This window comes from Alosa pseudoharengus, unplaced genomic scaffold, assembly GCF_046254945.1.
Source record: "Alosa pseudoharengus isolate Yale_2024_CS ecotype anadromous, Long Island Sound unplaced genomic scaffold, YU_APseudo_1.1 YU_APseudo_1.1_scf_15, whole genome shotgun sequence".
Classification (NCBI taxonomy): Eukaryota; Metazoa; Chordata; class Actinopteri; order Clupeiformes; family Clupeidae; genus Alosa; species Alosa pseudoharengus.
Genome location: NW_027468620.1, coordinates 35,835,760 through 35,863,240, shown reverse-complemented (window position 1 = coordinate 35,863,240; position 27,481 = coordinate 35,835,760). Strand labels below are relative to the sequence as shown.

The following is a 27,481-nucleotide window of genomic DNA, read 5'->3' as shown; positions in this document are numbered from 1 at the left end:
GACATCTCAAGGTCTTCACAAATACAAGAGCCCTGTTACACTGCCATTCAGGATGCTAAGATATCATCAGTACTGGGAATAACACGCTACAAAAGTAATTACTGTAATATATTGCTTTTTGCTGTAATTAATGTAATATATTGCTTTTGGCTGTAATTATTGTAATATATGGCTTATTGCTGTATCACGGTAATGTAAGGCATTACCAAAAAGAAAACATTTTACTTGGTACAAACTTCAGTAACGCGAGTTACAGTGTATTTTAAACCGAAATTAACTGGTGTTTTGTTTTTAAGCAAATTCGCCAACAACACTGCAAAAACAGTAGAGTAGAAAAAATCTGGTTACTGGTTGAAGATGACTGTGGCAGCTCGACGTCGGACTCTTCATTTGCGAGATGGACATAGGCCTACACTCATTATTTTCAGTTTGTCCGAGACAAGGATATGAAGGACATAATAGTTAAGTGCACTTTGTGTGCGAAATCGAAAGGTCTCTCTACCTTGTGAAATAGCACGTAAGGAATTTAATGGAGTGGTGCCACGCAAACATCTAGAGCGGTGCCATGCAAATCTTTTTGATTCTTGATAAATCATAAACTGTGCTCTTCTAGTGCATGGCAGCTTTGTGCTGTTAACTTGAATTACAGAGAATAAAGGGATAGAAATGCAAAAAAAATAAAAATGGTGTAGCTTGTCGTGTCTTCAGGCTGTATGTTACAATATAGTGTTGATTTAATGAGTAGGCCTAAAGTTTGACCAGACTTAGACCTTACACAATTCTGACTGTTCCTTGTATTGTGTCATGAGCCATCACTGCGCCCATAGACCTCTGAAGTTAGCCTACAAAAAAGAACCAAACCTGCCATCTTTGCCCATATAAGGAGATCCGGGTGTTAACTGAAGCCAACTACCTGTGGCAAGTTGCATTGCAAGTTAGCTCTGGGGTAGCAAAAATCTAAGTGTGCCGTCTTAACGTACCGGAGATCACAGGAGCCACTCGTAGGCAGAGGTCAAAAGTGTGTTGAGCAAAACGTCTGTATTTCAGACTACTTCTTCCCCGCGAGAGTTTAACAGGTGCGATATTTCAAAACCCCCATGTTATTTTCCCATAGGAAAAATCGTTAGATACCGGATCTCAAAGATGGCAGCTTTTTTGTAGGTGAACTTCAGAGATTTATTGCATTCTACTGGTGTTAGCCTTAAAGGGGAAATCCAGTGTAAAATGGATTTTGGATATGCTTAGCATGATAACGAGTTCGAATGTTTGTTGGGGAGCAAAAAAATGCGAATCCGATGCATTCTAAACTAGCCTGATTTTAGTCGATACTTCCAAAATGCTAACACTGGCAGCGATTAGGGGTTTACCATGGTAACCCAGCACGCGCGGTAGGGTGCATCAAATTTGAATGGGACATTTTTATTTTAAAATATCAATTTGGCTGGCATTGCATTTTGTTCCAATTAACATAAAAATGACTTTTGCACAGTTTTGAGTAATTCCATTGAGATTTAGGGGTGCCACCTAACACATGAACTTTGGCGAAATTTCGAAAAATGTGCAATTTTTAGTCTAATTGCCAAAATTTGACCTGGAAATGTTGAGTACAATGAACTTTTATACAGTAACATGTTCTATAGGGTTATCAAAGTAAAAGTTGTTTGTTTGCCCTTTGGGTAACTTGGGCATTTCTCAGAATTCAACTTTCAAGATTCTCCATTCACTGTCCTATAGACAAAATGAATGGAGGTCAATGGGACATGTTCACGTGGCCTTACCCTGAATTATGTGCAGCAGTGATGGATGTCGGACACACATATAAAATTTAATTGACTTTATTGTTAAACACAACAAACTGACAAACTTAAAAGAACAAACCCTCTCTAGTGGCTAACTCACTGACTAACAGGGCCTAATGGTTAGAGCTGACACTAACTAAACTCCGAACTTAACTGCTCAGTCTGTGCCAGAGTCTCTGCTCCACTGAGCAACATCACCAGGGAGAAAGAGAGAGGGAATGGAACCTGAACTCTGAACCTAGCCAGTGTGTCTCCCCCCAGATATGTCTCCCCCACCCGCCACCCAAGAGTAACCGTCCTATTCAGGGATTAGCTTGGGTTTGCAGCGGCAAAGGTTTGGCTGTTGGTTGCGGTCATGTTGAACTCACACACACACACACACACACACACACACAAACACACACACACAGACACACACACAGACACACACACACAGACACACACACACACACATACAGACACAGACAGACACACACACAGAGAGAGACATACACACAAAGACACAGACACACACACACACACACACACAAAGACACAGACACACACACGCACACATACAGACACACACAGAGAGAGAGACATACACACAAAGACACAGAGACACACACAAACACACACACACACAGACACACAAAGACACACACACACACACACAAAGACACAGACACACACACACACACATACAGACACAGACAGACACACACACAGAGAGAGACATACACACAAAGACACAGACACACACACAGGCACACACACACACACACACACACCCACACACAGACACACACACACACACAGACATACAGTACACACACACACACAGAGAGACACACACACAGAAACACACACACACACACAGACACACACACACACAAACACACACACACATGTTCTCCACAGCCAAAGAGATAAATAGAGAGAGAGAGAGAATAAGGGATACAAAGGAGAGAAGTAAGACACACCCAGAGAAAGCGGATGAAAAAAGGAGAGACAGGGCCAGATGTATGTTTTTGTGCCCACGTCAGGCATATTTCATTCGCAAAGTGCACGTAAAAGCATGGCGAGGTATGTACAAACAGGCCGCACTGAGGAAAAAGTGTAGACTGCCTGTCGTGGGAGCTGCAAATGGCTATTTGCGCTTTTCTGTGTCATGCATATGCATTCATAGGAGGGTCAGGGGTAAGTGGGAGTATCGCGCAAACACAGGAGACGACAAGTGCTAATAGCATTGATTAGGTATTCCGCCATATGTATGAAAACAGCGCATGTCTGTTTTGCGGTGAAAAAATTGCGCCTGTTAAAAGCAGGTGTAATCAAAATCGCGGTTGAATGCGTCAATTAGAGAAACTTTTAGAGACAGCTGAATAAGTATTCAGAGCATCAGTTTTCTTCATTGTGCAATAAATAGTTCAAGTATTTTTAAGTAGATTAGTAGAACTACTAGGCCTACTCTGTATGTCGCTGCTCGTTGACATCTTATTATCATGTATGATCGCTAAAGTTTGATTCTTTTTAATGTTGCAATTGGTTAACTATTCAACTGCGCTTGTGGTTCAGCTGTGGGCACGCAATTAGCTTTGCAGAGGGGGCGGGGAAACAACTACAGATATGATAGTAATATGTAATAACACATCCAACACAGATCAAGATCACCTCAAACAGAAAGATCACCTCAGTTTTCTTGAGCTGTAGTATTGTTTACCTCAGATCTCCATTGCGACCATTGAGCACTGTTAACCACTTTATCCAACAAAAACAGATGTGCGGTGGCACCCCTAAATCATAATGTACTGGAAAAATATTTTGCATGTGTTGTTTCTATATATATTGGAACACTTTTAGCACCCAGCCATATCAAAATTCAAGAATTGTGTTTTTTGATGCACCCTAACGCGCGGCCATATTGGCGGTACTCGGTGAATGAAGTACAATGGAGTATTATGCACTTTGGATATCTTACGTGACTGTAGCCGTGTCTAAACAACAGAAAAGCTCATCAAAATGCGTCTAATGCAAAGGCATATAGGGCAGGACTTCCGTCAAAAACACGCAAAATCTGTGTTTCAATCTGTGTTTCCCCCGATTAAACCGGTTTTGAAATTACAGCACATTTCTACATGGTCTTTGGCACAGTGCTTAAACTGTGCTTTTTGCTACATGGCATCTGCACATACGCAAGAGCAGGTTACTTCAAGTCACAAATGCAGAGGAGTATGAGGCACATTCTTCATCCAATGGTTCAGTGACTTAAGTGAATAAAATAATTCATAGTTTTTTACATATTTTGTTTATTAGGCTATGTCACTCAAAATATGTCACTTAGTACATTCTTGTAAATTGCTAAGCCACCCCACCATCATGATTTTTATATTGCTAGATACCAGCCAATCGCATCTAAAAACTCAGTTATTTCTACTGGCATGCTTCCTGGTGATTAATGCAAAAACTCAAATTATTTTTCCTTGATATAAAGGCTGATACAAGAGACATATGCAAGTATTATTACATTATACTTTTTCAGATGGATTAAAATCCCTGACAAGTCCTGAAAAATCCAACAAAAACAAGATATAGGATGTATAGCTGGCCCTTATGATGATTAGGTCTCTTATGTCTCTTATGATGACAAATCACACTGCCTAGATCTCTTATGATGACAAATCACACTGCCTAGGTTTCTCAGGGTTAATGACAAATCACACTGCCTACATCTCTTATGATGACAAATCACACTGCCTAGGTTTCTCAGGGTTAATGACAAATCACACTGCCTAGGTTTCTCAGGGTTAATGACATCACACTGCCTAGATCTCTTATAATGACAAATCACACTGCCTAGGTCTCTTATGACAAATCACACTGCCTAGGTTTCTAATCACACTGCCTAGGTCTCAAAGGATTAATGACAAATCACACTGCCTAGGTCTCTTATGACAAATCACACTGCCTAGGTCTCTAAGGATTAATGCTTCTTTACATAAAACTTGCCAGAAGTCATTATTTAAGGGGTTATTTCTCTAAATGTTCTGAGATACCAACCTTTTTAGGTGGCCAGGGGGCCCTTTTCATGTCTGTCTCCAGGGGCACAAAAGGGTTCAATTTATGTTCTACAGCAGTATGCAAGCAATTCAATTTGAAAATGGTTCAATATGTTACAAAATACGTTACTAAATGTATATTGTACACAGCTAAAAAATAATCAAATGTTTTTAAATAGGTCAACCTACACTAAATTATGTGCTGTAGGTTATTATTAAGTATGCTATTTGTATAAATTAGAATGAAATAAAGTAATTGCTTGGAAAATTATTCCTTCACTAAATACATTTATACTGTGTATATAGACACATTTCAAAGCATGTTTTTCACTGTAGAAATGTCAAATGTGATAATGATTTACATACGAGTCATTCCGTGTCAAATCAGACAAAATCCAGGAAAATAGTTGCAGCATCGACTCCGATTTTCTACACGTTGTGTTTGTCTACACAATGTTTAGGTTCCATAACTAAGACCTCTAAAATATTTTTGTTCAATTCTATTGTTCTAAAAGGCCTTATCTTGGAGGCCATGTTTGGACATTCATATCAAAGATTCAGAGCTCTGTTCTAGAATCTTTGATTCATATCTTTAAAAGTATTGTTCCTAGCCAGAGCCAAACTTTGTAGAATGAAAGACAGTCATTAGTAAGATTCAGTCATTACAAGTTTGTACCACATTCTCATTGGTTTTAGAAGTCCCTAGTTTCAGAAAAAACATGCAAAAAAGTGATATTGAGGCTCTCAAAGCTCCTTTATTGTGCCAACCTGCCAATGATCAGTATTTTCTCTAGAAATATAATCCTTTGTTAATGTTGTCCCAAAATGTGAAGTCTCCAAAACAAAAGGCCATGACCATAATAAGTATAAAACAAGGCGTGTTTGTCATTTTCATGCAACTGAAATAGTATGTGGGGTAGCTAGTAGGACCATAAAGAAAGTACATAATTTGATATATTTGGCATCCTTTTCATTTTCAAGATATTAGGAATGTCTTTTTCATTTTGAAATATGGGAAGTAAAATATAGCCATTCCGTTCCATTCAACTATCAGATTCCTTGTAAAAGGAGCAAAATGCTATGCTGTGTTTCACCTGAGGGGGCGCTAAAGTATTGTTTGTTGTAAATGTTTATTTTGGTGTTCCCAAAACACCTGTGACTACATGCATTTATTTTGTGAATGTGACTTGGTACAATATTGGTACTTTACACACTAAATATCCACTTAGTTATTTCCACATAGATTTTTATGGTCTCACTCAAATTGTGGGAAAACATTTAAAAATGGATGTTTTTGAAGAGGAAATGGTGACTGATACCAAATGAAAAAAAAACTATTTTTTAATATCCTCAACATCACACTTAATGCACATTTTTTCCAAAATCTAGGGTCCTTTTGAAAGTCAGGAGACATTTAGTACAGACTTTATAATTGCACATACTTATTATGAGTTGATCTTCCACCCTAGAAAATTTCAGGAGGCTTTGTCAAGGTATTAATGCCCAAACATGGCATGTGTTTTTCAAACTATGAAATAATTCAAGGTCTGAAAAAGATATGAAGACAAAAGATTTGCACATAAATATTTCACAGGCCTTGGTTTTAGGACCCATTGATGATCTAGACAATGTTTAAACAAAATCTGAGACGGTGCAGCAACAACCTTATCTGATTTGACACTGAATGACTCCTATATGTGTGTGTGTGTGTGTGACACGGAATGACTCGTATGCCAGTTGGCGTACTATGGTACTGCCACTTTTATTCCCCCACTTCAAGCACTGAACATAGCTGCATTCAAAGAGTTAAACGTTGTCCATAGCCGAAAGGCAAAGGAAAAAGGTAAACACTTAAAAAAGGAGCCTGACCATGAACCTAACCCATTCACTTGAGTCATGCTGAATAGAAAACAAGAGAACATTACTGTGTTGAGCAACAGACCGATGTCAAATGGGCCAACAATCAATACTGCCCAAAAAAGTCACTAAAAAAAAAACACGCAAAGAGTAAAAATTTTACAAAAGACACGTGGCCAAACTGAACAGCAGTCCTATTCTACTCTTTCCATTAACTACAGTTAGCGCTGACTGACTAGAGATAACACGATGCTGTGTGAGAGCCAGCTAGTGCAGAAGTAACCGCTGAGATGGACAGCACTCACAGAGAGATGCAGGACCAAACGAGGGGACAGAAAAGCACCCACAGAGAGATGTAGGACCAAACGAGGGGACAGAAAAGCACTCACAGAGAGATGTAGGACCAAACGAGGGGACAGAAATAACCGCTGAGATGGATAGCACACACACAGATATGTAGGACCAGACCAGGGGACAGTTATCAAGACAAAGGACTACATTTCTGTCAGGACATCGGCTTACACTGTGTATATAAATATGAACATGCCACATATAACATGCTGTTGGCAAAATCATTTGTCTTTTTCCATGTTTTTCTGACATTAGCAATGTCTCTTGTGCTATGTTAAAAGCATGTGAATCCCCCTGCCCCCCTCCAACAAAACAGTGCCCCCCCTGGAAATCCCTAATGCCCCCCCTGGAAATCCCCAATGCCCCTTCTGCCATGGAGCTCTGTAGCCTCAGCCTCGGCCGGAATGAAGAAAGACAAAAATGTGGCAAACAAAAACACAGTTCAGATTTGAACAATCCTTTTCTACCAACACACACAATGCATAGTTAACGTAGTATAGTTCAGATTTGCATACTCCTTTTCTCCCAATACACACCAACACACACAATGCGTGTAATTAACGTAGTTCAGATTTGCATAGGCCTACTCCTTTTCTCCCAACACACACGGTGCGTGTAGTTAACGTAGTATAGATCAGATTTGCACTCCTTTTCTCTCAACACACACCAACACACACGACACATGTAGTTAACGTAGTACTGTATAGTTCAGATTTGATTCTCCCAACACACACAATGCGTGCAGTTAACATAGTATAGTTCAATTTTTGTGGCTCTCTTGGCAAAGGCTATACAGAAACACATATTTTTTGTTGAAGCTAAGATTTCCACAAAATATAATAATTAAAAAAAAAAAACACTGAACATATTTTCTTTCATCATTCACAAAAATAAAATGGAAAAAAATCCTCAACAGCAACTAACTCTGTGCACCTTCAGAAACCCCTGGCAACAGTCCTCTGTGCACCTCCATGCAAACAGACCCCAAAATACAAAACATCTGACATCTCTTGCAAACACACCTCCATGCATGGAAACCCCAAAATACAAAACATCTGACATCTCTTGCAAACACACCTCCATGCATGGAGACCCCATATGTATGTAGTTGTAGTACGTGTAACGTGTATGTGTGTGTGTGTGATGTCTCAGGAACAAAATGGCCCGCAGGGTCTGTTCAACAAGCCTTTAAAGTTCAGTCTTCAAATAAAACATTCACCCTCAGAGTCCACAAGAGGGGGGTATCGGTGCATGAACTTGCCCCACATTCGCTTTCGCCCTGGGACCGCACCCAATCACCCGACCAAATCGGTGTCTTTTACACACTGCTTAGGTTCAAATGAAAATGCCGAAGGACAAATACAATCCCATACATGACAGCAAAGACTTCTTTAAAACTCATATCAGAACAGGCAATATGCACTTGTGTATGGTATCTTTTGCTTGAACACATACACTCTCTCTCTCTCTCTCACACACACACAGTATGGGGAACATGCAGCATATATATGCTGTGTGTGTGTGTGTGTATGTGTGCGTGCGCATGTGTGTGTCCCTTCAGAAAATGAAAATATGTTATGTGATTATATTGAAGATAAATCTGTCTAAATGTGTCTATATCTATATAAATGTGTCTGTATCTGTCTAAATGTGTCTGTATCTGTCTAAATGTGTCTGTATCTATATAAATGTGTCTGTATCTATATAAATGTTTCCTCAAAGGTGTTGTGAAGTGAGTAATAAGGGAAAGATTCCCACTAATAATGATGACATCAGTATTTTCAGGACCACAAGGAAAACAACTTTCTGGGTTTAATATTCCTATTATTCGCTATTGCACCACATGGTTGCAGCCTACATTAGCATACTTTTCATATTAATTAAGGTTTTATGAAGTGTTACATTTTGTACTTATACAATACACAAAAGTTCACAATAGGATTTATTCCTGTGTTGTCCAAGTAGGCCTACTCGGCCAGATTAACTCTGGTCTTGTAGCCTATTCTGCGTTTATTTAACATGAATAGACATTGGTATTTTTAACAGTCTTTATTTTACGGGGCAGTCGCGGCTTGTGTCTGAATACAATTGTTGTTGGCACATTTAAAAGAGAGATTAGCGATTTTGTGTAAGGCGCACTCTCAAGACTTGGCTTAACGGGCTCTGGAGATCTCGTTTAAGTCACTCTCGTAAGCTCTCTGAGAGAGTTCACGGACAGGTCGAGCTATTTGGGTTATGCAAACCGGAGAGATTGCGAGAACCCGGCCCTGGCTCCCTGCTTTCTTCTGGGAACCAAGGTGAAATATTCTCCCCGGTCTCTGCCCGTGTCCTCTGCCCTACTCCTACTAAAACCCCAAGTCTCAATACGCTTTTGCGCATTCACCTCGATGCCGCCTGTGCTGGAACAGGCAGGACGATACCACAGAGTAAGCAATACAATGTGGCAACAATGAAGACAGATCAAATGGTAACGAAAATATGGTTATATCTAACATTTAGTTTTTTCATTCTTCAATGTTATGCATCTTAATTTCCACTTTCATCCTTGACACCTAGGCTACACTTATTAAATTAGGCCTACCGACCAAAAATAATGTTTAATGGGCACACTCTATCACCAAGATATTCACAACAAAAGATAATAACGACTTGACCCTAAACAGATAATAAATACACCCATATCTGAGTAAATTTATAATATGCTGAAGACTGAGAACCGTGAAGCATGCAAGGCTATATCTGATTAATAACCATTATTTTTGGTCCTTTCGCATCTCCCTAATGACCACCATTGTCCGCTTGCAGCCTTGTGTTACTTATTATTTAGCCTGCAAAAAATAGAAAGAAAAAATGAATTGTTAGTAGTTTCAGCCAGACCTAGTCCTACCTTTATTCTTTATGTTACTCTAACGTGACAAGAAATGTCACTAGATCTGCTCCAAAATGTTTGTCAGTATTTGTATTGCCGTTTGTTCAATCTAATGTCCACCCGGCGAGTTGTTTACTCTTATTCTCCGATACAAAAATCAATGGAAATCAACAGTCTATAAACCTCTGTTAGCCTATATCTTAATTAAGCCTTTCATTTATTTATTTGCTTTGACAAGTAAGCTACCCCCATATAGCATGTGCCTTGGTCGCATTTCAAATCGTCACGTAGTCTCCTCTTGTTAGTTCTGAATGAAAGAAGAGCAGGCAAAAAATCGGTTGGGAGTCCAACAGGCCATTCAGCAAACACCTGGTCAAACACGGCTGGGCTCGCGAGTCGCATTCCAATCGGGTGCAATTAGTCACGAGAAGCGGTGGCGGCCAGCACCATACATCTGGCAGCTTAAGGTTCGGGAGAGACGCCTTAATTAGGCAGAAATGGTCATTTTCCATCTGACCCACCAAGACCTTTGGCCGGCTGTTTGACATTATTACCTTCTTCGTAATTAAAACGTGTGAACACTTATAAGCGACTCTCGGCTCTTATGGTGGGCCCTGCCGATAAGTGTTGTCAGATATGAAGAGGTAGTTATGTGCGGTTGTAACGCTATTCTCTCACATGGATTCATTGTATGGGCATCGAACAGATAGTCTAACGCACCAGCAGTAGAGATCAGTTATTCTCGGAGAATGGTTTCAGCCCAAATCCATGAAATCCTGTTATGTAGGCCTAGATTTACTGTAGCCTACCGTAACCCACATGTCTACAAAGAACAACATAATTCTTGACGTTATTGTGTCATACGTTTTTTTGGAGACTGGGAGCTTTTGCAAAAGAAATGGGTGACTCGACTCTGATGCAGCGTGACGGTTCTGACCTCTCCCGGTCACATGCCTCCCTGGTCGCGGATGCTGTAGTGTTACATCTCTCTCCCGCAGCTGGGCGGCATGTATGGGAGAGGCGGCACCCCGTCAGGATCTTACAATTTTCACACACGGCGGTTCCCACTTCTTGGACAAAATCGCGGAGGGAGGTATAGGCCATTAGCCGAGCGGGTGAACACGGCCATTGTTTCTTCCCCTCTTAAACGGGTCTTTTTACGCTGATGTAGGTGCGTCTGTCTCTCACACACGAATACCCGTGCCAGTTGCCTGACTCGATCAGGCCGTAACGTGGTCTCTTCACTTGGGTCCGTTGTCTATCGCAAGAAAATAGATAGGCAGCAATCAGATAGGTTATCAGGTTTAGGTTGGCTGTTGCCTTCTATATTTCAGCGGCTCAGCACAGTTATAGATCTATTTATTTAACGTGTTAGACCTGTAGACTAGGCTAGCCTACTTATTAGTTTTCAGAAATCAGCCAACAATGCAGCGCGACCTGCGCAATACTGAATCGTAGACTACTTATTCGATTATCATGTCTGCAATATATTAAGATTAAATTAACATGCGAGCCCTGGGCTATTAGAAATTCACTGCACGTTATGTATGAAAACCTATCCACATATTATGTCCTGACAGGTGTTCGTGTATTTCTGAATGAGTCATGAGTGTTTTCATCTAGTTCCAGGCTATCCTAAAGTAACGGTTTTAACGTCGTCGCTCAACTGACCGGACGGTGGCGACACCCACAAACAACCTCGCACTTGACATTCTGCAGCCAGACATTCGTTTACGTTTATATTCCAAATCAGTTAGAAAAAGTCCTAGTAACCTACTTATCACCCAGCCCTAAATAGACATAGGTTAGGCCTACTATTCGCGGTTTTCCTATTGTAGCCTTCTCATGTAAATAATAGTGAAAGTAATATAGGCTAAACAAACAAACAAAACACATCTGAATATCGTTACTAGGCATGAATCACAACGACTACAAAATGCAATAAATTAGTAGGCCTATAATTACACGGACAACTCTGTGATTGTGACCTAGGCTAAAATAACGGTGTCCCGTGCTGTCCCAAGGCTCGTTTCAAATCGCTTTGCGCGCGCGCTGATGAAGGGAAATGTACATGATATCAATTATTCCCGTTTGTGTTTTAAAATTACACAGGCTTTGATCTGCATGAGAATACGATAGCGAGGAAGTCTCTCTTTCAGGAGACAGATTTTGTTGTGTCAGATATTATTTGCGTCGGTGGCATCTGTGCAGCCAGCAATGTCCCGGAAAAAAAGCCAATGAGAGCGCTGGATTTGGTGACGTGACCGCCGCTGGTGCCCTCTCGATGACTTCCTGTCCTGAAGCAGCCTGACCTCTGCATGAACTCGGGTTACAAGCTTGAGCTGATGCATGACGCCCGCGGCCCGCGCATCCAGCGCGCAGTGTGTTTCGCGTTAAGGTGTTCATTTGCCAAGGACTAGGGACAGACTGCCTAGCATGTAGCCTAGTGTTTTTTATTTTAACAGTTTTGAGAATTTTCAAGTGATCTCTAGGGACATGTTTAAAACGTTTTAACCAGACACGTTTGAATGGAAAGCGAGCCTAGCCTACAACAGACTGTTGTCAGTGATTATGATGTCCAGTTGGCCTTCAGGTGTAGTGAAATGGTGCATCGCATTTAGACTGTATAATTAGACTAATTACATTTTGTAAGATGGTATTGCAAGAGACATTAAACATATAGCGAATTCTAATTTAAGATGATGCCTCCTGAGTAGACGGATAGCATATCCATGTCTTACCTTTAGCTTTTTAGCCTACTGAGTAACGTGACTTTCGAGTCCATATCAAGACGTGTTTCCTCGTTTCTTAGCCGATCAAGGCGTTGTAGGTCAATTCCGCGAAGTCTGGGGCAACGACACTGTCAAAGGCCCTGAATACAGCTACCTTTGGCCGTTAATTGACCTATGGAAGCCAGCCTAATATTTTTAGGGAGGAGGACTTTTGGGAGACACTCAAAATATAGTCGGCTAAATGCTCGTTCTCTTAGAGTTGGAAAGTTTAATGACACACCCGCGGATGTACCGCTATCCTCAATGTAGCCTAACATTTGCAAGGAATCACAATCTAATTGTAATCTAGCCTACACTGGGACGGCCCGAGGCTATTCCATACGTATTTGAGCACCGCCAGGTCAGAAGTTCAGAGCAACCCCGTGTGATTAAGGTCGCTGATGTCGGATTACATGTATTTTTAAAATGGCAGGAGAAAGCGGAATGCTCACATGTTTAGCTGGATTGAACCTAAGAACACTGGTTCGGGGATTTCCGTGAGCTAAGGTTAATTTAATTGATGAACGCCTAAGTGGCTGCAAGAAAACTATTTACTGATCTGATTAGTGTGTCGGGCATAATGAAATAGAGGTTTTGTTAATGTTTAAAACGGAATGATAAATAAAGAAATAAGTTGGTTTCATGCAGCACAATTAGGCAACATATTTTTTACATTCACACGCATGCTTTTATAGCCAACCAGACCCACGACATTTAGCCTAAGTGTTTATTTATCATAAAATAAAAGGCATTTTTATCTGAATTAGTAAACATCTATTTTTTTCTACCTTTAATTATATCTATTTTGTCCACGTTTAATTAATTGTATAAGAGACCGTCATAACTTGTATTCAGTGTCTACATGGGCTACGTGATCATTTCGAATTAAATAAATTCATTTTGGTCGAATTTCTACGTTTCCTTTTATATTAATCGCTAAGTTTATACTCTCGTTGTGCATGATCTATTGGAGTTCTGACAGGAGGTTGATTTATACCTTCTTCATATTAGAGCTTTACATCTTACCTTATGATGGCGTGCAGTCATATTACAAGTAGCTTAATACACATTTCCCAAAGAGGAGCCGAAATTTTTTTTTGGAAAGCACAGTAGCCTACAGCATGGCATTCCGGGATAAATTAAATAAAATGAAAGCATTCATAGGGCCCTATGGGTGCCCGCCGCAAATTGATATAGCCTACACAGTTTAAAGAATTAAATTCGGCAATATTTGCTTTGAGTATCTTATAACTTACATGTTAAAATGGGATGGGCTACATGTAGTGTCCATATTACGAAGACAGTTTAATAAACTCTTAAACGCCCAATAATAATTAAAAAAGACTACAAACCGGACAATGATGGGGTAAATTATACATGCATATTTGTATCTGTCCTTTAAAAACATTTAATAGGCTACACAATAGTCTAATAGTTAAATATGTATTAACATGCTTTTGGTGAGAATAAATTAATCGAATGATGGGCTACAACGTGAAAGGAAATAGACAGTATAGGCTTTTCGACATAATTTCGAACCTATTCCAAAAATAAGTGGGTCCTAAAAATAACAATTTCCTTGTTGTCTAAAGCGCCTGCAATGACATCCTTGTCTGTTCAAACGGAAAGAGAAACTAATCGCAGATGGCCTATATAGTCTTTTTAATTCTTAAACACAAGCTATAGGCCTATGGCCCTTCTTATCGTTATAACAACTCAATAATAATAATAGGCTAATAATTACAACAATAATAGGCATAACAGTAGCCTAATATTTCATAATAATAAGAACAAAAATATGCATTTATTATTTATTATTATTATTATTAATATTATTATTATTATTATTATTATTAGGCCTATTCGGTTATTATTGTTATTATGAATACAAATTGGTATAGAAGCTAGGTTAGAATTGAATAGGCTACTAAATTTATAGTAGCCTAATCCTAGTCTAGGCATGAGAGCAGTAGGCCTAGAAATTAAAACGTGCGTTTGCATGCTGCATATTGTGCAGTGTTGTACAGTACGATAATAGGCCTAGCTTCCTCCAAAGGCACGAGCGAGAGTGGAATATGTCGGTGGACAATATGTTATAGCCTAACCACGGCAGTGGTTCGGCCATCGGCCGTATAGCCTATTGCCCCTGCTCTGTGATTTAAACAAAATAGCCTTGGCAAAATAAGCAAGGAAAGAAAGCCACTTCCACCATAAACACATGTAAAGGCATAACAGTTTCATCATAGGCTACATGTTGCGATTGTAAATAGGACTCACACGAGTGAAGTTTAAAAGACATGCCGGTTTTGGCCCATAGGTTAGGCCTACCCTATTTAATTTAACCTATTCCAAACAGAATCCCATTGACGCCAGCTAAAAGGAGACGCTGCTTTGAGAAATTCTCGCGATGTCAGTGGTGGATGTTGCTCAGCAACATCAGTACACAAAGCAACACAAAGTGGTTCAATAACAGCGCTCTGCTCGGTGTTGCTATTTAGGTAACTTTGTAGTCCATTGATGGTGTTTCATTGTTTAATGAAATAATCTATTGCTACATTGCGATATTAAGTTACCATGTCTTTCAAAGGCATAAGAGGTTGCAATAGTAGAGTGTCGAAAGAGGATCAAGAGTTCTACGACTTGAGACAGAGGGCAGCGGAATATTATAGAGCAAACTCGGTTCCGCAGAATATAGAGGGTGTCTTGAATCAGATGTTCCTGGAAAAGCCTGATGATATTTACGGTTATCTGGTACGTCCAGGCATTTCAATTGCCCTATGTTTTGTCAGAGGCGATGTTGATTACCCAGAAATTAGATTATAATGAGTGATGACACTTTGTAGGTAGGCTACACATGAATATCTAGGCTACGGTAGCCTAAACATTTGATTTCTGCATTATAGTTCGTTTGTGAGCCTATGCCTATGTGTAGACTAGCCTACTTAGACTGATATTATAATAGGTGATTAAGTGTTGACATCAAGATTGTTTCTTTAAAATAATCCTTACTTTTTATAATGGCTAAATTATAAAAGTATATGTCTATTTAGCCGAATAAAGTTGAGGTAGGCTACATTTTGTCAAATAGCATGCTTCACAACTAATTTATGCGTGCAGGCAAATTACTTCTCACAACATTCCGCAAAGGCCGTAATATGCAGAACGGAGGGGAAGGAAGTCTATGACGGGAATGGACAAATCTCAGCCCAGGCAGACGTGTATTGTATAATCAGAAATGAAGAGAAGGTAAGCCCTAGTGGCAGATTGATGGCACGGATACAGTAGCCTAGCTGTTGGAAGTTGAGTGTTCTTATCTGTGACAATCAGCCCATATATGTCCTGTGAACATGTGCTCTATGGTTGCTTTAATATATGTTATTGTGTTTAATAATTTACATTAATTGGAAAACACTAGGCTACAACCCAAACTAAAAAAAAAACAGTTCCTTTTCACATGCATTACTCAATGGATTGCAATGGATGCTTCCCAGGCAGTAGGCTAGTGTTTCATGTACAAGTCACAATCCATTTGTCAGTGCTGTCAGCTAAGCTGCTTGATATGAGTACGAGAGGACTAATGGTAGTGATGTTATGATGTTATTAGATAAACATTACACCCTGTTCCGGGGCCTGGTGTGAGACGTAACGAGAGGAGGCATGGGGAACTGGGGGGGAGGAGAGGGGGGTCATGAACAGAGGGAAACCTGTGAACTTTGACCTCTTTCCCCTTTGGACTATACAGTAGAATGAGGTTGATGGATCCCATGTGACATGACGTGAGGAGTCCGGGGCAGCTCCTGGATAGCCATGGCAACGGGAACCGTCCAGTGCTTTGGGTTGATGAACTCATTCAGGAATTGTTGTTAGCACGGAGAGTTGTTTTTCCTGTGAAATCATTTGAACAGAGATTCTCTTTTATGCTGCCACCCTCCCAGCCCCTGTGCCCACCGCCCCTCCATGCCCACCGCCCCTCCATGCCCTGCTTCTGCCCGCGTTGGGGCAGCAGGGAGGCGAGAAGGCTTTAGCGGTCTTTAGGCTGGTGCTGTTGGATTAGAGCTCTGTTCATTTGGCTGATACCAGAGAGATGGGCTGCAGCTAATCCAGACTGATGGCGAACAGCAAGGGAAGCAGACAGGCCCACAGGAGACAGACACACACACACGCACACGCAAACACACACACTCACACACACACACACACACAGACAGACAGACAGATAGAGGTGGGGGAGGGTGTGAGGGAGAGAAATGAAGAGAGAGTGAGAAAGAGAACAAGAGATGGAGAGAATGAGGGAGCTAAAGAGGTGAAGACGCAGAGAGAGCGCAGAGGTAGAGAGAGAGAGCGAGAGTGCAAAGGAAGAGAGGGAGAGAGAGAGAGAGAGAGCGCAGAAGTAGGGAGAGGGAGAGAGAGAGCGCGGAGGTAGAGAGAAGGAGAGAGAGAGCGCGGAGATAGAGGGAAGGAGAGAGAGCGCGCGGAGGTAGAGAGAAGGAGGAGTGTGAAAGATAACTCAGCCTCTCCATGCTGGGGCTGGAATGCTGTGGCGCAGCGCGCGGGTCAGGCAGAGGTGAGTGGGTCACGACCGTGCCAACTCGCTCAGCTGACCGCCAGCCATCGCCCTGCCCCCTCAGAGGGGCACAATGATCGTCTGAATCTGCCCCCTCAGTAGGGCACAATGATCGTCTGAATCTGCCCCCTCAGAAGGACACAATGATCGCCTGAATCGCGGGGCAACGCCAGGAAATGGGTTACAGACCAGCGCGCTTTTCTCTCTTCTGGTCAATCTCATTGGTCCAGTTGTCTGTGGAAATGTCTGGATTGAAATGTGTTTGATTAATGAGCCTGGGATCCTATTGATTCATCTTTCATTTCAGCACGTTATTCTAGAAGCAGCAGTAGTGTGTCTCGGCAGGGAGCTCTGGTGATTGCACTAGTACCCAGTTGAATGAGAGAAACGTGAGAGAGCAAAATAATCAACTAAAAGATTAGAAATAATGCTGTATGAAAGTGCACCACGAAAGCGTCCTATGCACAGACATATAAAAAGTTAACAGAATAATTGCTCTGCAAAATTCATAAGGGTTGAAGCCTCCTAATCTGTGCATGTTTAAGCAGTCGTTGATGTTTTCCTGACCTCTCCCCGAGGCACTCCTGCCCACTAAGTGAAGAATGTCTGAGTCACACACAGCCACCTGTCATCATAGTCCACCAGTTCACCAATCACAAGTGATACTTTCATTTTTATAAACCACAATGGAAGCGGTTGCTGCACCTATGAATAAAGTATAGCTTTACATTAATAACAAATTGACAGAGCATCAGCTAGCTGTATTCTGTGCTGAGTGATTCTCTTGCAGAGTGCTGTGAGTGGTGCTGATCAATAGGAAGTGATCCTTATAATCACCAGAGCCAGCGCCTTCCTCCTGATACAAACATATATTCCTCCTAGTGGATGCTGGGCTTTTCAACACTTCAGCACATAACTACAGTCATCAACCACCACAGTAGTTTGGAGTTATTCTAGATCGGAAACACTGCCACTGCCAGCAAATGATCTTTGCCCTGTTCCTGTAGAATTACATCCATATTTCCTAGTATTTCATTTCAAACAACAAAAAAAAACTGTGAGCCGGTCTTTTTAACCAACTCTTTCTGTTCTCTGACTATCAGGTAGTGTGGTCTGATATGACTACTGCCTGTATGTAGCAGGCTGACAGGTGTCAGTGCTCACATGTAAACACTCTGATCCTCTCGTCCTCCTCTCCATTCTCCTGCATGTGGGTGCCCCGGGCCCAGTGGGTGTCCAGTGGTGCCGTGCCCAGTCATGGTGAGCTGGCATCGGGCAGGACTGACCCGTCGGGGGTAGCAGAGGAAGGCTCCGCCCAGAGCCATGCACTCGAGACCGCCCTGAGCTGGATCAACCAGCCAATCAGCACCATGCTCCGGGGTCTCGACCCCAGCGACCAGACCACCATCGACAAGATACTGAGGTACATGTGCGACATTTAATAAATAATAACAAAGATACTGAGGTACACGTGCGACTTAATAATAAATAATAACAAAGATACTGAGGTACACGTGCGACTTAATAATAAATAACAACAAAGATACTGAGGTACACATGCGACATTTGATAAATAACAACGAAGATACTGCGGTACACGTGCGACATTTAATAAATAACAACAAAGATACTGCGTTACACGTGCGACATTTTATAAAAAACATCAATGATACTGAAGTACACATAGAACATTTAAGATTTAATATGTTTGCCTTTATTTGGATAGGATGTTGAAGAGTAACAGGAAGCGAGTGGAGATGGGGTAGGATTGGGAAATGACCGCCGTCACATGGTCATTAATAAGTAAGAGTTGAACTTTGGCAGTGCTGGCATGATGTTCCGATGTCATAATATGTTATATGAGTGCCAAGTGAGGGATGCAGTGGTGACCTCACCAGTGTCCATCAGCTCATGTGCTGTAACGTGTCGGGCGTCTTACTGGAGTCGCACCAGAGCCCAGCAGCAGAAGCCGTCGGACGAGAGACTCCGCACTCCGTTAGAGCCACACGGGCACTCGTCCAAGCCCTGGCATTAGCGCGGGCACTTCCGTGATGTGATCTTAGTGGCCTTGTGTGTCTGTGTCATCTCCTGGGTGGTGTGTGTTGGGTGTGTGTGTGTGGTATTCCAGGCATAGGTTCTCCCAGGTCCTAATGGAATGACCTCTTCCCTTCTGTGATTGGCTTAGGTGCCAGAACTGATCATGTGATCACATCCTGATCGTGTGTCACCCAGCAGTGAGAGGAGCAGAGTTGCCAGTTCTCAGGCACAGTGTCTGAATACATGCTTGGGACAAGCTGATTCAGGTGTGAAAATAGATCATTAATTATATAAAACAACAAGTTTCTGATAAACTCAGCCTCAGACCCTGCAGGAAATGGAATGAAGCCCTTAACCTCATTCACTTCCTTATGAAGACTGATTTTGCCCTATACAGAAACATGAATAAGTACATGCTTCCTTATGCAGACTGATTTTGCCCTATACAGAAACATGAATAAGTACATGCTTCCTTATGCAGACTGATTTTGCTCTATACAGAAACATGAATAAGTACATGCTTCCTTATGCAGACTGATTTTTCCCTATACAGAAACATGAAAAAGTACATGTTTGATAGTATGTGGGTGTGTGTGGTTCAGAGAGAGTTCAGCCTCAGATCAATGTTTGATCACATTGCAGCACTGAGTGAGGATAGTTTCAGAGCTAACCACAGCCTGCCACAGCAGATCATATCATCACTCTGTGTGTGTGTGTGTGCACGTGTGTGTGTGTGTGTGTGTGTGTGCCCGTGCTAGTAGTGTGCATGCTTGTTTTTGTGTTTCACATTTGGGCTAGTCTGTTGTGTTTTTATTCATGGAGCAGGATATCTCAGTCTAAGACAACGTAACAAGTCCTTAGAGGTTTTAGAAAGAAACTAGCAAAGGTCCGCGTTTTCCCCCAGAGGATGGGACGGCGTCGCCAGACTGAGCTGCCTTGGTGGGGTAGTGTGTTCAGGGGAACATCAAGACAGTCACAGGAGATGGAGGTGTCCGCTAAACGTGGAGCTGGCTGATGCAGTACAACATATTAATCCCTTACCAACACTGCTGGCCTGGGCTATCAGTTTATAGCCTTGAATACCATAACCAAAACCCAGTGGTTATACCGTACAGACATGCATGTTTACGCTTTTGCAATTTGTACTTAAGAATTTCAGTTTGTTTCTGATATAATGTTGGCTCTGCACACCGCTCCTGGTTTACATGTGTTATGTGTTTACATGTGTTTACATGTGTTATGTGTTTGCATGTGTTATGTGTTTACATGTGTTATGTGTTTACATGTGTTTACATGTGTTATGTGTTTACATGTGTTTACATGTGTTATGTGTTTACATGTGTTATGTGTTTACATGTGTTTACATGTGTTATGTGTTTACATGTGTTATGTGTTTACATGTGTTTACATGTGTTATGTGTTTACATGTGTTATGTGTTTACATGTGTTTACATGTGTTATGTGTTTACATGTGTTATGTGTTTACATGTGTTATGTGTTTACATGTGTTTACATGTGTTTACATGTGTTTACATGTGTTATGTGTTTGCTGGGGGATATTCCATCAACCTCGCTAATGAAGGCGGCGCTTAACAGAAATAGCCTGGCTTGAACTAGCGTAGACTTCCACTTGGGGCTGAAGCCGTTCCATTAACTCAAGTTAGCGGCATCTTGGTCTCGTTTATTCAAGCGAGGTTAAAGTCAGCTTCATCTCTGCTCGTGCATGAGGTAGAACAGTAGACCAAAACAGTAGATTGACGAAAAGAGGATATATGTCGTAAAATTAAGACAATACTAGACGATTTCTGTTCGATTTGGCAAGCGCCATCTAAAGGATTTTCATCGAAAGTCATGAAATTTAACATCGAGAGAAAAAAATAGATTGCCTACAGAAATGGGAGAATAATGAAAGCATACATTTAAAACCACAATGCTAATGGTTTTGAAATCAATTGCAAGTTTGATTGGCTTCACTCTTGAACACATAGGTCTACAGTCTATGCTTTAACAAAACGAGTGCATGAATAAATAGTATAAACTCAAAAACAACTTATGGATATGCATATAGATATTCAAAACTATCTATAGCCTAGCTTACGTTCTTAGATTAAAAGAGTTCATTCACTCCAAATTATTGTCTAGGTGTAGGTGGTCATAAAATAAATTAGTATCAACATAATAGGCTATTGTCTCCCATAAATCCCAAAGTGTTTTGAAATAAAATTATCTGAAATGCAATGGCTTTCAATTCAATTTAAGCCTAATATTTAATCTGTGTAGCACACAGTTGATTTGACATTCATGAACAATCGTCGACACATGAAGCAGTTTTAATTATTAGCTGCCTAGGCTACAGAATAATTATCCTTTGGCTTGCATCATATAATAGGCTATAGCCCACTGGCAAAGCTGTCACTGAACAGCCTACCAAATGTGCATGACCCTTTATCAGCAGTAGACATATGTCTTTCATCAAAGATTATAACTAAAAATGCCATTATCAAGGTGATAAACAATGTAGCCTTAATACTTCGTATGGGAAGCGAACCTGCGAACACGCAAGAATGTAAATCCTATCCTATGCCGTCTCGCTGCACGTTACACCACCACCGAACGTAAATGACGCAGAGTAGCACGATTCCTAGAACCACACGCATGTGAAGTTAAAACATTTTTAATCGTATAATCTTCATACATTCTTTGGAGCTAGTGAATGTGTAAATCCATGCTTGGTGCACTGTCGGAAAAAACATTTCTATAGGCTTCTATTTTTGAAGTAGTATGCTACAGGTGACGAGAGCACAGGTTGACGGAACCATCTTTTTGGACTCTTTTTTTTTGCAACACAGCTTAATTTAGCTTGAAAGTTAACCTGCTACGGAGCATGGTTACCAAGCTGGGATTCACATTATCCTCATTAATGGAACAGAATTCTCACTAAAATTAGCGAAATAAGCCAGGTTTGGCCTTTAGCGAGGTTGATGGAATACCCCCCTGGTTTACATGTGTTATGTGTTTACATGTGTTATGTGTTTACATGTGTTTACATGTGTTATGTGTTTACATGTGTTATGTGTTTGCTGGTTTACATGTGTTATGTGTTTACATGTGTTATGTGTTTACATGTGTTATGTGTTTACATGTGTTATGTGTTTGCTGGTTTACATGTGTTATGTGTTTACATGTGTTATGTGTTTACATGTGTTATGTGTTTACATGTGTTATGTGTTTGCTGGTTGGTCAGTGATTTCTTCTTGGCTCGCTTCCTGGAGAAGGAAGATGAGAAGAGGAAGGAGAGTGAGGCCGAGGAGCAGAAGTCGGCCGAGAGTACCCCGGAGCCGGCCCCCCCACCCCCACCCCAGCCTCCCACTAAAGACAAGAAGGGGGCAGACAAACCTATAAGTAAGTATAAGTATATATACTCTTTTAAGTAAGTGTAAGTATAGTATAAGTGTATATATACACTCTTAAGTAAGTATAAGTGGTTGAGCGCTGCTCTCCCATGCCCACATCCACGGCTGAAGTGCCCTTGAGCAAGGCACCACCCCTCACTGCTCCCCGAGCGCCACTGTAGCAAGGTAGCTCACTGCTCCCCGAGCGCCGCTGTAGCAAGGTAGCTCACTGCTCCCTGAGCGCCGCTGTAGCAAGGTAGCAAGGTAGCTCACTGCTCCCTGAGCGCCGCTGTAGCAAGGTAGCAAGGTAGCTCACTGCTCCGGGTTAGTTTGCAGAGACCAAATTCCTTGTCTACGCAAGTATACTTGGCCTATAAAACTGATTTACATTTACATGTGTTACATTCATTGTTGTCCTGCTGAGTGTGTGTCTGTGTCTGTGTCTGTGTGTGTGTGTGTGTGTGTGTGTGTGTGTGTGTGACCATCACATTGCCTCTGTTTCCTGTTAGCCGTTGTGACCCTTCCTGATGAGAAAAGAAGGTCGGGGGGGCTGATCATGAGATGCCTACATTCTGTAAAGCGCCATAATACATGTGTAGTGTTTTGGCGCTCTATAAGCACAATAAATTGAAATTGAAATTGAATTGAGATGCAGTGTAATAAAAAGACTAACAGGGAGCTACACTGGGTGGGGGGCGGGGCTACACTGGGTTGGGGGCGGGGCTACACTGGGTGGGGGGTGGGGTGGGGCTACACTAGGTGCGCAACTGAGCGCTCCGTTTGCATAACGTAAATTTAAAAAATAAAATAGTTTTAGAAGACTGGTCTAATTTTTTTTGTAAAGTACGCGCCACTATCGCATCTGGTGTAGTTCCATTGATTAGAGTTATTAGTTATTGTTGCAGCAGACCCAAAGCCAACGTAAAACATATTAAATACATATGAAAACACATATATGTAAACATATATATGCATTAGGGCAAAGGGATACATATGAACACATATACCAGTATGTAAACACATATGCATTAGGGCATATTAAATACATATATAGGGCAAAGACTAACGAAGCTAACATGTAAAACATATACATGTACACATAACACAGTACAAATATATACAGTATTATACAATATTGTTATTATATATAGGCCAAGAAGATGGTGGAGACACCCTCCTCCTCCCCCCCTCTCTCCTTTACTCTTTCTGACATCCTCTCTTCTCTTCCTCTCCACTCCTCTCCTCTCCTTTCTTCTCTTCTCCCCCTCTCCTCTCTTCCTCTCTTCTCCTCTCATCTCTTCTCTTCCTCTCTTCTCTTCTCCCCCTCTCCTCTTTACCTCTCCACTCCTCTCCCCCTCTCCTCTCTTCTTCTCTCCCCTCTCCACTCCTCTCCTCTCCTCCTCTCCTCTCTTCTCCTTTCCTTTCTCCCCCTCTCCACCTCTCCACTCCTCTCCCCCTCTCCTCTCTCCTCCTCTCCTCCCCCTCTCCTCTCTTCTCCTCTCCTCCCCCTCTCTTCCACTCTAGCTCACACGCTCCTCTCCTCCCCCAGGGAAGAAGAGTGTGTGTATGGAGCAGTGTCTGCCCCCAGCTGACCCCCCCCCGTGCCCCTCTCCTCCCCCAGGGAAGAAGAGTGTGTGTATGGAGCAGTGTCTGCCCCCAGCTGACCCCCCCGTGCCTGTGCTGCCAGGCTGCAACGCCGTGGGCGCCGTGTCTCTGGCCATCGCCAAGGCGACCGCCCGCTTACAGGGCACGCCCCTCTACCAGCACATACGGCTACTGAGGAGGGACCAGGTAACACACACACACACACACACACACACACACGTACACACCCACACACGTACACACACCCACACACTTGTACATGTACATGTACATGTACAGTACATGTACTACATGTGTGTACACGCACACACACACACACACACACATATATACACACACACACATGTACACACACACCAGAGGCGATTGCTCTAAGACTACAGGCTCAGCCTCCTAAAATATCACGGAAAATCGTGAAAATCTTTTTGATTGACAGCATATGTCGCGATCTGACAGGAAGTGGTTCAAGTTCAAGGCAGGGATGCGTTAACGTTAGTGTTGGCAGGTGAAGCCGAGAGACAAGGCAAGTTGCAGCTCAAATTCTCATAATTTGGGAGCAATTAGGGATGTAACGATTACCGGTATAATGGTAAACCGCGATAAAAATGTTGGCGATAATAATTATCGTTTTCATTTCAAATATCATGATTATCACTCTTGATTACCGCGGTGTGGAAACCGTGTGTTTAATCCTTCCCAGCTTCATCCAAGCCTGCTTTTGACATACAGTAGGCCTGGTACAATGGAACAAAACTGGTACCCTACTGATTCTGTTGTCTAATTGATGGTTTTAGCTACGATTCGGATTATAGGCTATACCTGATTTAACTTTTTCACTGCAAAACGTGCACTGTATCATGTAGCCACTCTGCGTCTTTTTATGTTCGCGTCAACATTAAATCCATTCCACTCACGTTATGAGGAGTTATACAGTAGCCTAAAGTTTTATTTTGAACGCTTACTTTGGTCTCACTCATTGCATCCAAATAACAGCAATAGCAAACTCCAAGTTATGGTAGGGTAAGTAAAGCTATAAGCACATAGCCAATTAAACATGAAGAAAAAAGTGAACGGGACACTTTTTGAAACTATTTCAGCTTGTGTAGGCCTATCAGTGCTTTCTGAACATATTGAACACACTTTTAGAAATACTGTGATAATACCGAAAACCGTGATAATTTCGGTCACTATAACCGTGAGGTTAAATTTTCATACCGTTACATCCCTAGGAGCAATACAGTCGGTTTCTATTTGTCTTTGTAAATAGCATACTGTAAATAAAACCGTAATGTGGAGTTACAGAGTTTGTGACTTGCTTTTGTTCCAGTTGTGTATTTAGGCTAAATTAGGTAGCGTGTGTAGGCTACATGCCATGTCTGCCATGCCAACTCTATAGCCTACTGTTTGGGATACTTTTTGCCCTCAAAGAACAATATAGCACCTTAACAATATTAATTTAATAATTTACCATTTTTATCAGAGCTTCCCCTGTTCCAAAGAGCAGCAATCGCCACTGACACACACACACATACACCCACTCACTTGTACATGTACATGTACTACATGTGTGTACACACACACCCACGCACACACACATACACACACACACACACATACATGTACACCCACACACACACACACACACACACATACACCCACACACTTGTACATGTAAATGTACTACATGTGTGTACACACACACACGCACACACCCACCCACCCACATACAGTCACACACATATGTACACACACACACACATGCTTGACTCCCTCATTGTGTGTGTGTGTATTCATGTTTTTGTGTGTGTGTGTATTCATGTTTGTTTGTGTGTGTGTGTGTGTGTGCGCATGTTGTAGACAGCCGGTGACCTATACATCCCGTTTCCCATGGTGACTGTGTTAAGCTGTGGTAGAATGTCTCCGGGCAAACTCCACCTCCTGGAGGAAGTCATCGTTCTCCCTGCAGCTGGACAGAGAGTTAGAGAAGTATGTAACACACACACACACACACGCGCACACACACAGACACACACACGCACACACACACACGCGCGCACACTCACAGACACACACACGCGCACACACACACACACACACACACACACACACATACACATGCGCGTTCACACACACAGATACACACATGCGCGTTCACACACACACACACACGCACACGCACACGCACACATGCACACACACACACATGCGCGCGCACACAAACACACACAGACACACACACACACACACACACACTGTAGTCACTGGTCATGTGTATGTGTGTCCACACTACAGAAGATTGCCATGGTCCTTGATCTGCAGAAGGAAGTGAAGAGAATCTTGAACAGCACTTCAAAAACAGGGGTAAGGGACTTTCTCACACACACACACACACGCACACACACACATGTACACCCACACACACACATGCACACACACTTACAGGGGTAAGGGACTTTCACACATTCACTCATTCATTCAGTCATTTCATTCATTAATTTCCTCGGAAGTCGTACATGAAACAGCATGAGACAGATTTGTTCAAGATAGGTACACATACATGTAAACTACACATACATGTAAACTACACATACATGTAAACTACACATACATGTAAACTACACATACATGTAAACTACACATACATGTAAACTATGAGGGTCCTCTTGTTCCAGCGGAGCAGTTGTGTATTTGAGATAGCTGAACTGAAAACGTTTGACATATTAATTGTTACATAGCCATCCCTTGATGGGAGGCTGCAGCACACACACACACACACACACACACACACACACACACACACACACACACACACACACACACACACGGCTACTGCGATAGTACTTGTACTTATCCCCAAGCAGGAGGGAATCTGATGTAACCTTGTGTAAGCATTTCTTTGTCATTTCAAGAATGAGGATGAAATATCAGTAGGAAACAGAGATGTATGAGCACCGCACAGCAAGCATCTCTTCTCACACAGCAAGCGTGTGAGTAAGAACAACGTCAACTTTTGTATCTAAACTTTAATGCGCAGCCTACACATTTGGCCTTCAAAATCATATTTTTATGTCGTTTTACAGTAAGATACGTCAATGAGTGATGGGTAAGAGATTTTAAGGAATGTGTTCGTGGTGAAATACATAATTTAGTCATTTTTTAACCCTCTCTGCATTCAAATCACTATATCTCGACCCTCTC

The 27,481-nt window shown here is 41.8% G+C and overlaps 1 protein-coding gene across 1 annotated transcript in view; it reads left to right on the top strand.

Annotated features, from left to right (window-relative positions):
- Positions 1–15,259: 15,259 nt before the first annotated feature.
- The window catches only part of eno4 (enolase 4), a 34,388-nt gene continuing 22,166 nt past the window's right edge, over positions 15,260–27,481 (top strand). The window contains exons 1-7 of the mRNA XM_076285245.1: positions 15,260–15,436; positions 15,803–15,931; positions 18,479–18,672; positions 22,531–22,688; positions 24,228–24,469; positions 26,141–26,269; positions 26,576–26,644. Of these exons, the coding sequence (XP_076141360.1) occupies positions 15,260–15,436; positions 15,803–15,931; positions 18,479–18,672; positions 22,531–22,688; positions 24,228–24,469; positions 26,141–26,269; positions 26,576–26,644 (1,098 nt within the window). The remainder of the gene's footprint in view (positions 15,437–15,802; positions 15,932–18,478; positions 18,673–22,530; positions 22,689–24,227; positions 24,470–26,140; positions 26,270–26,575; positions 26,645–27,481) is intronic.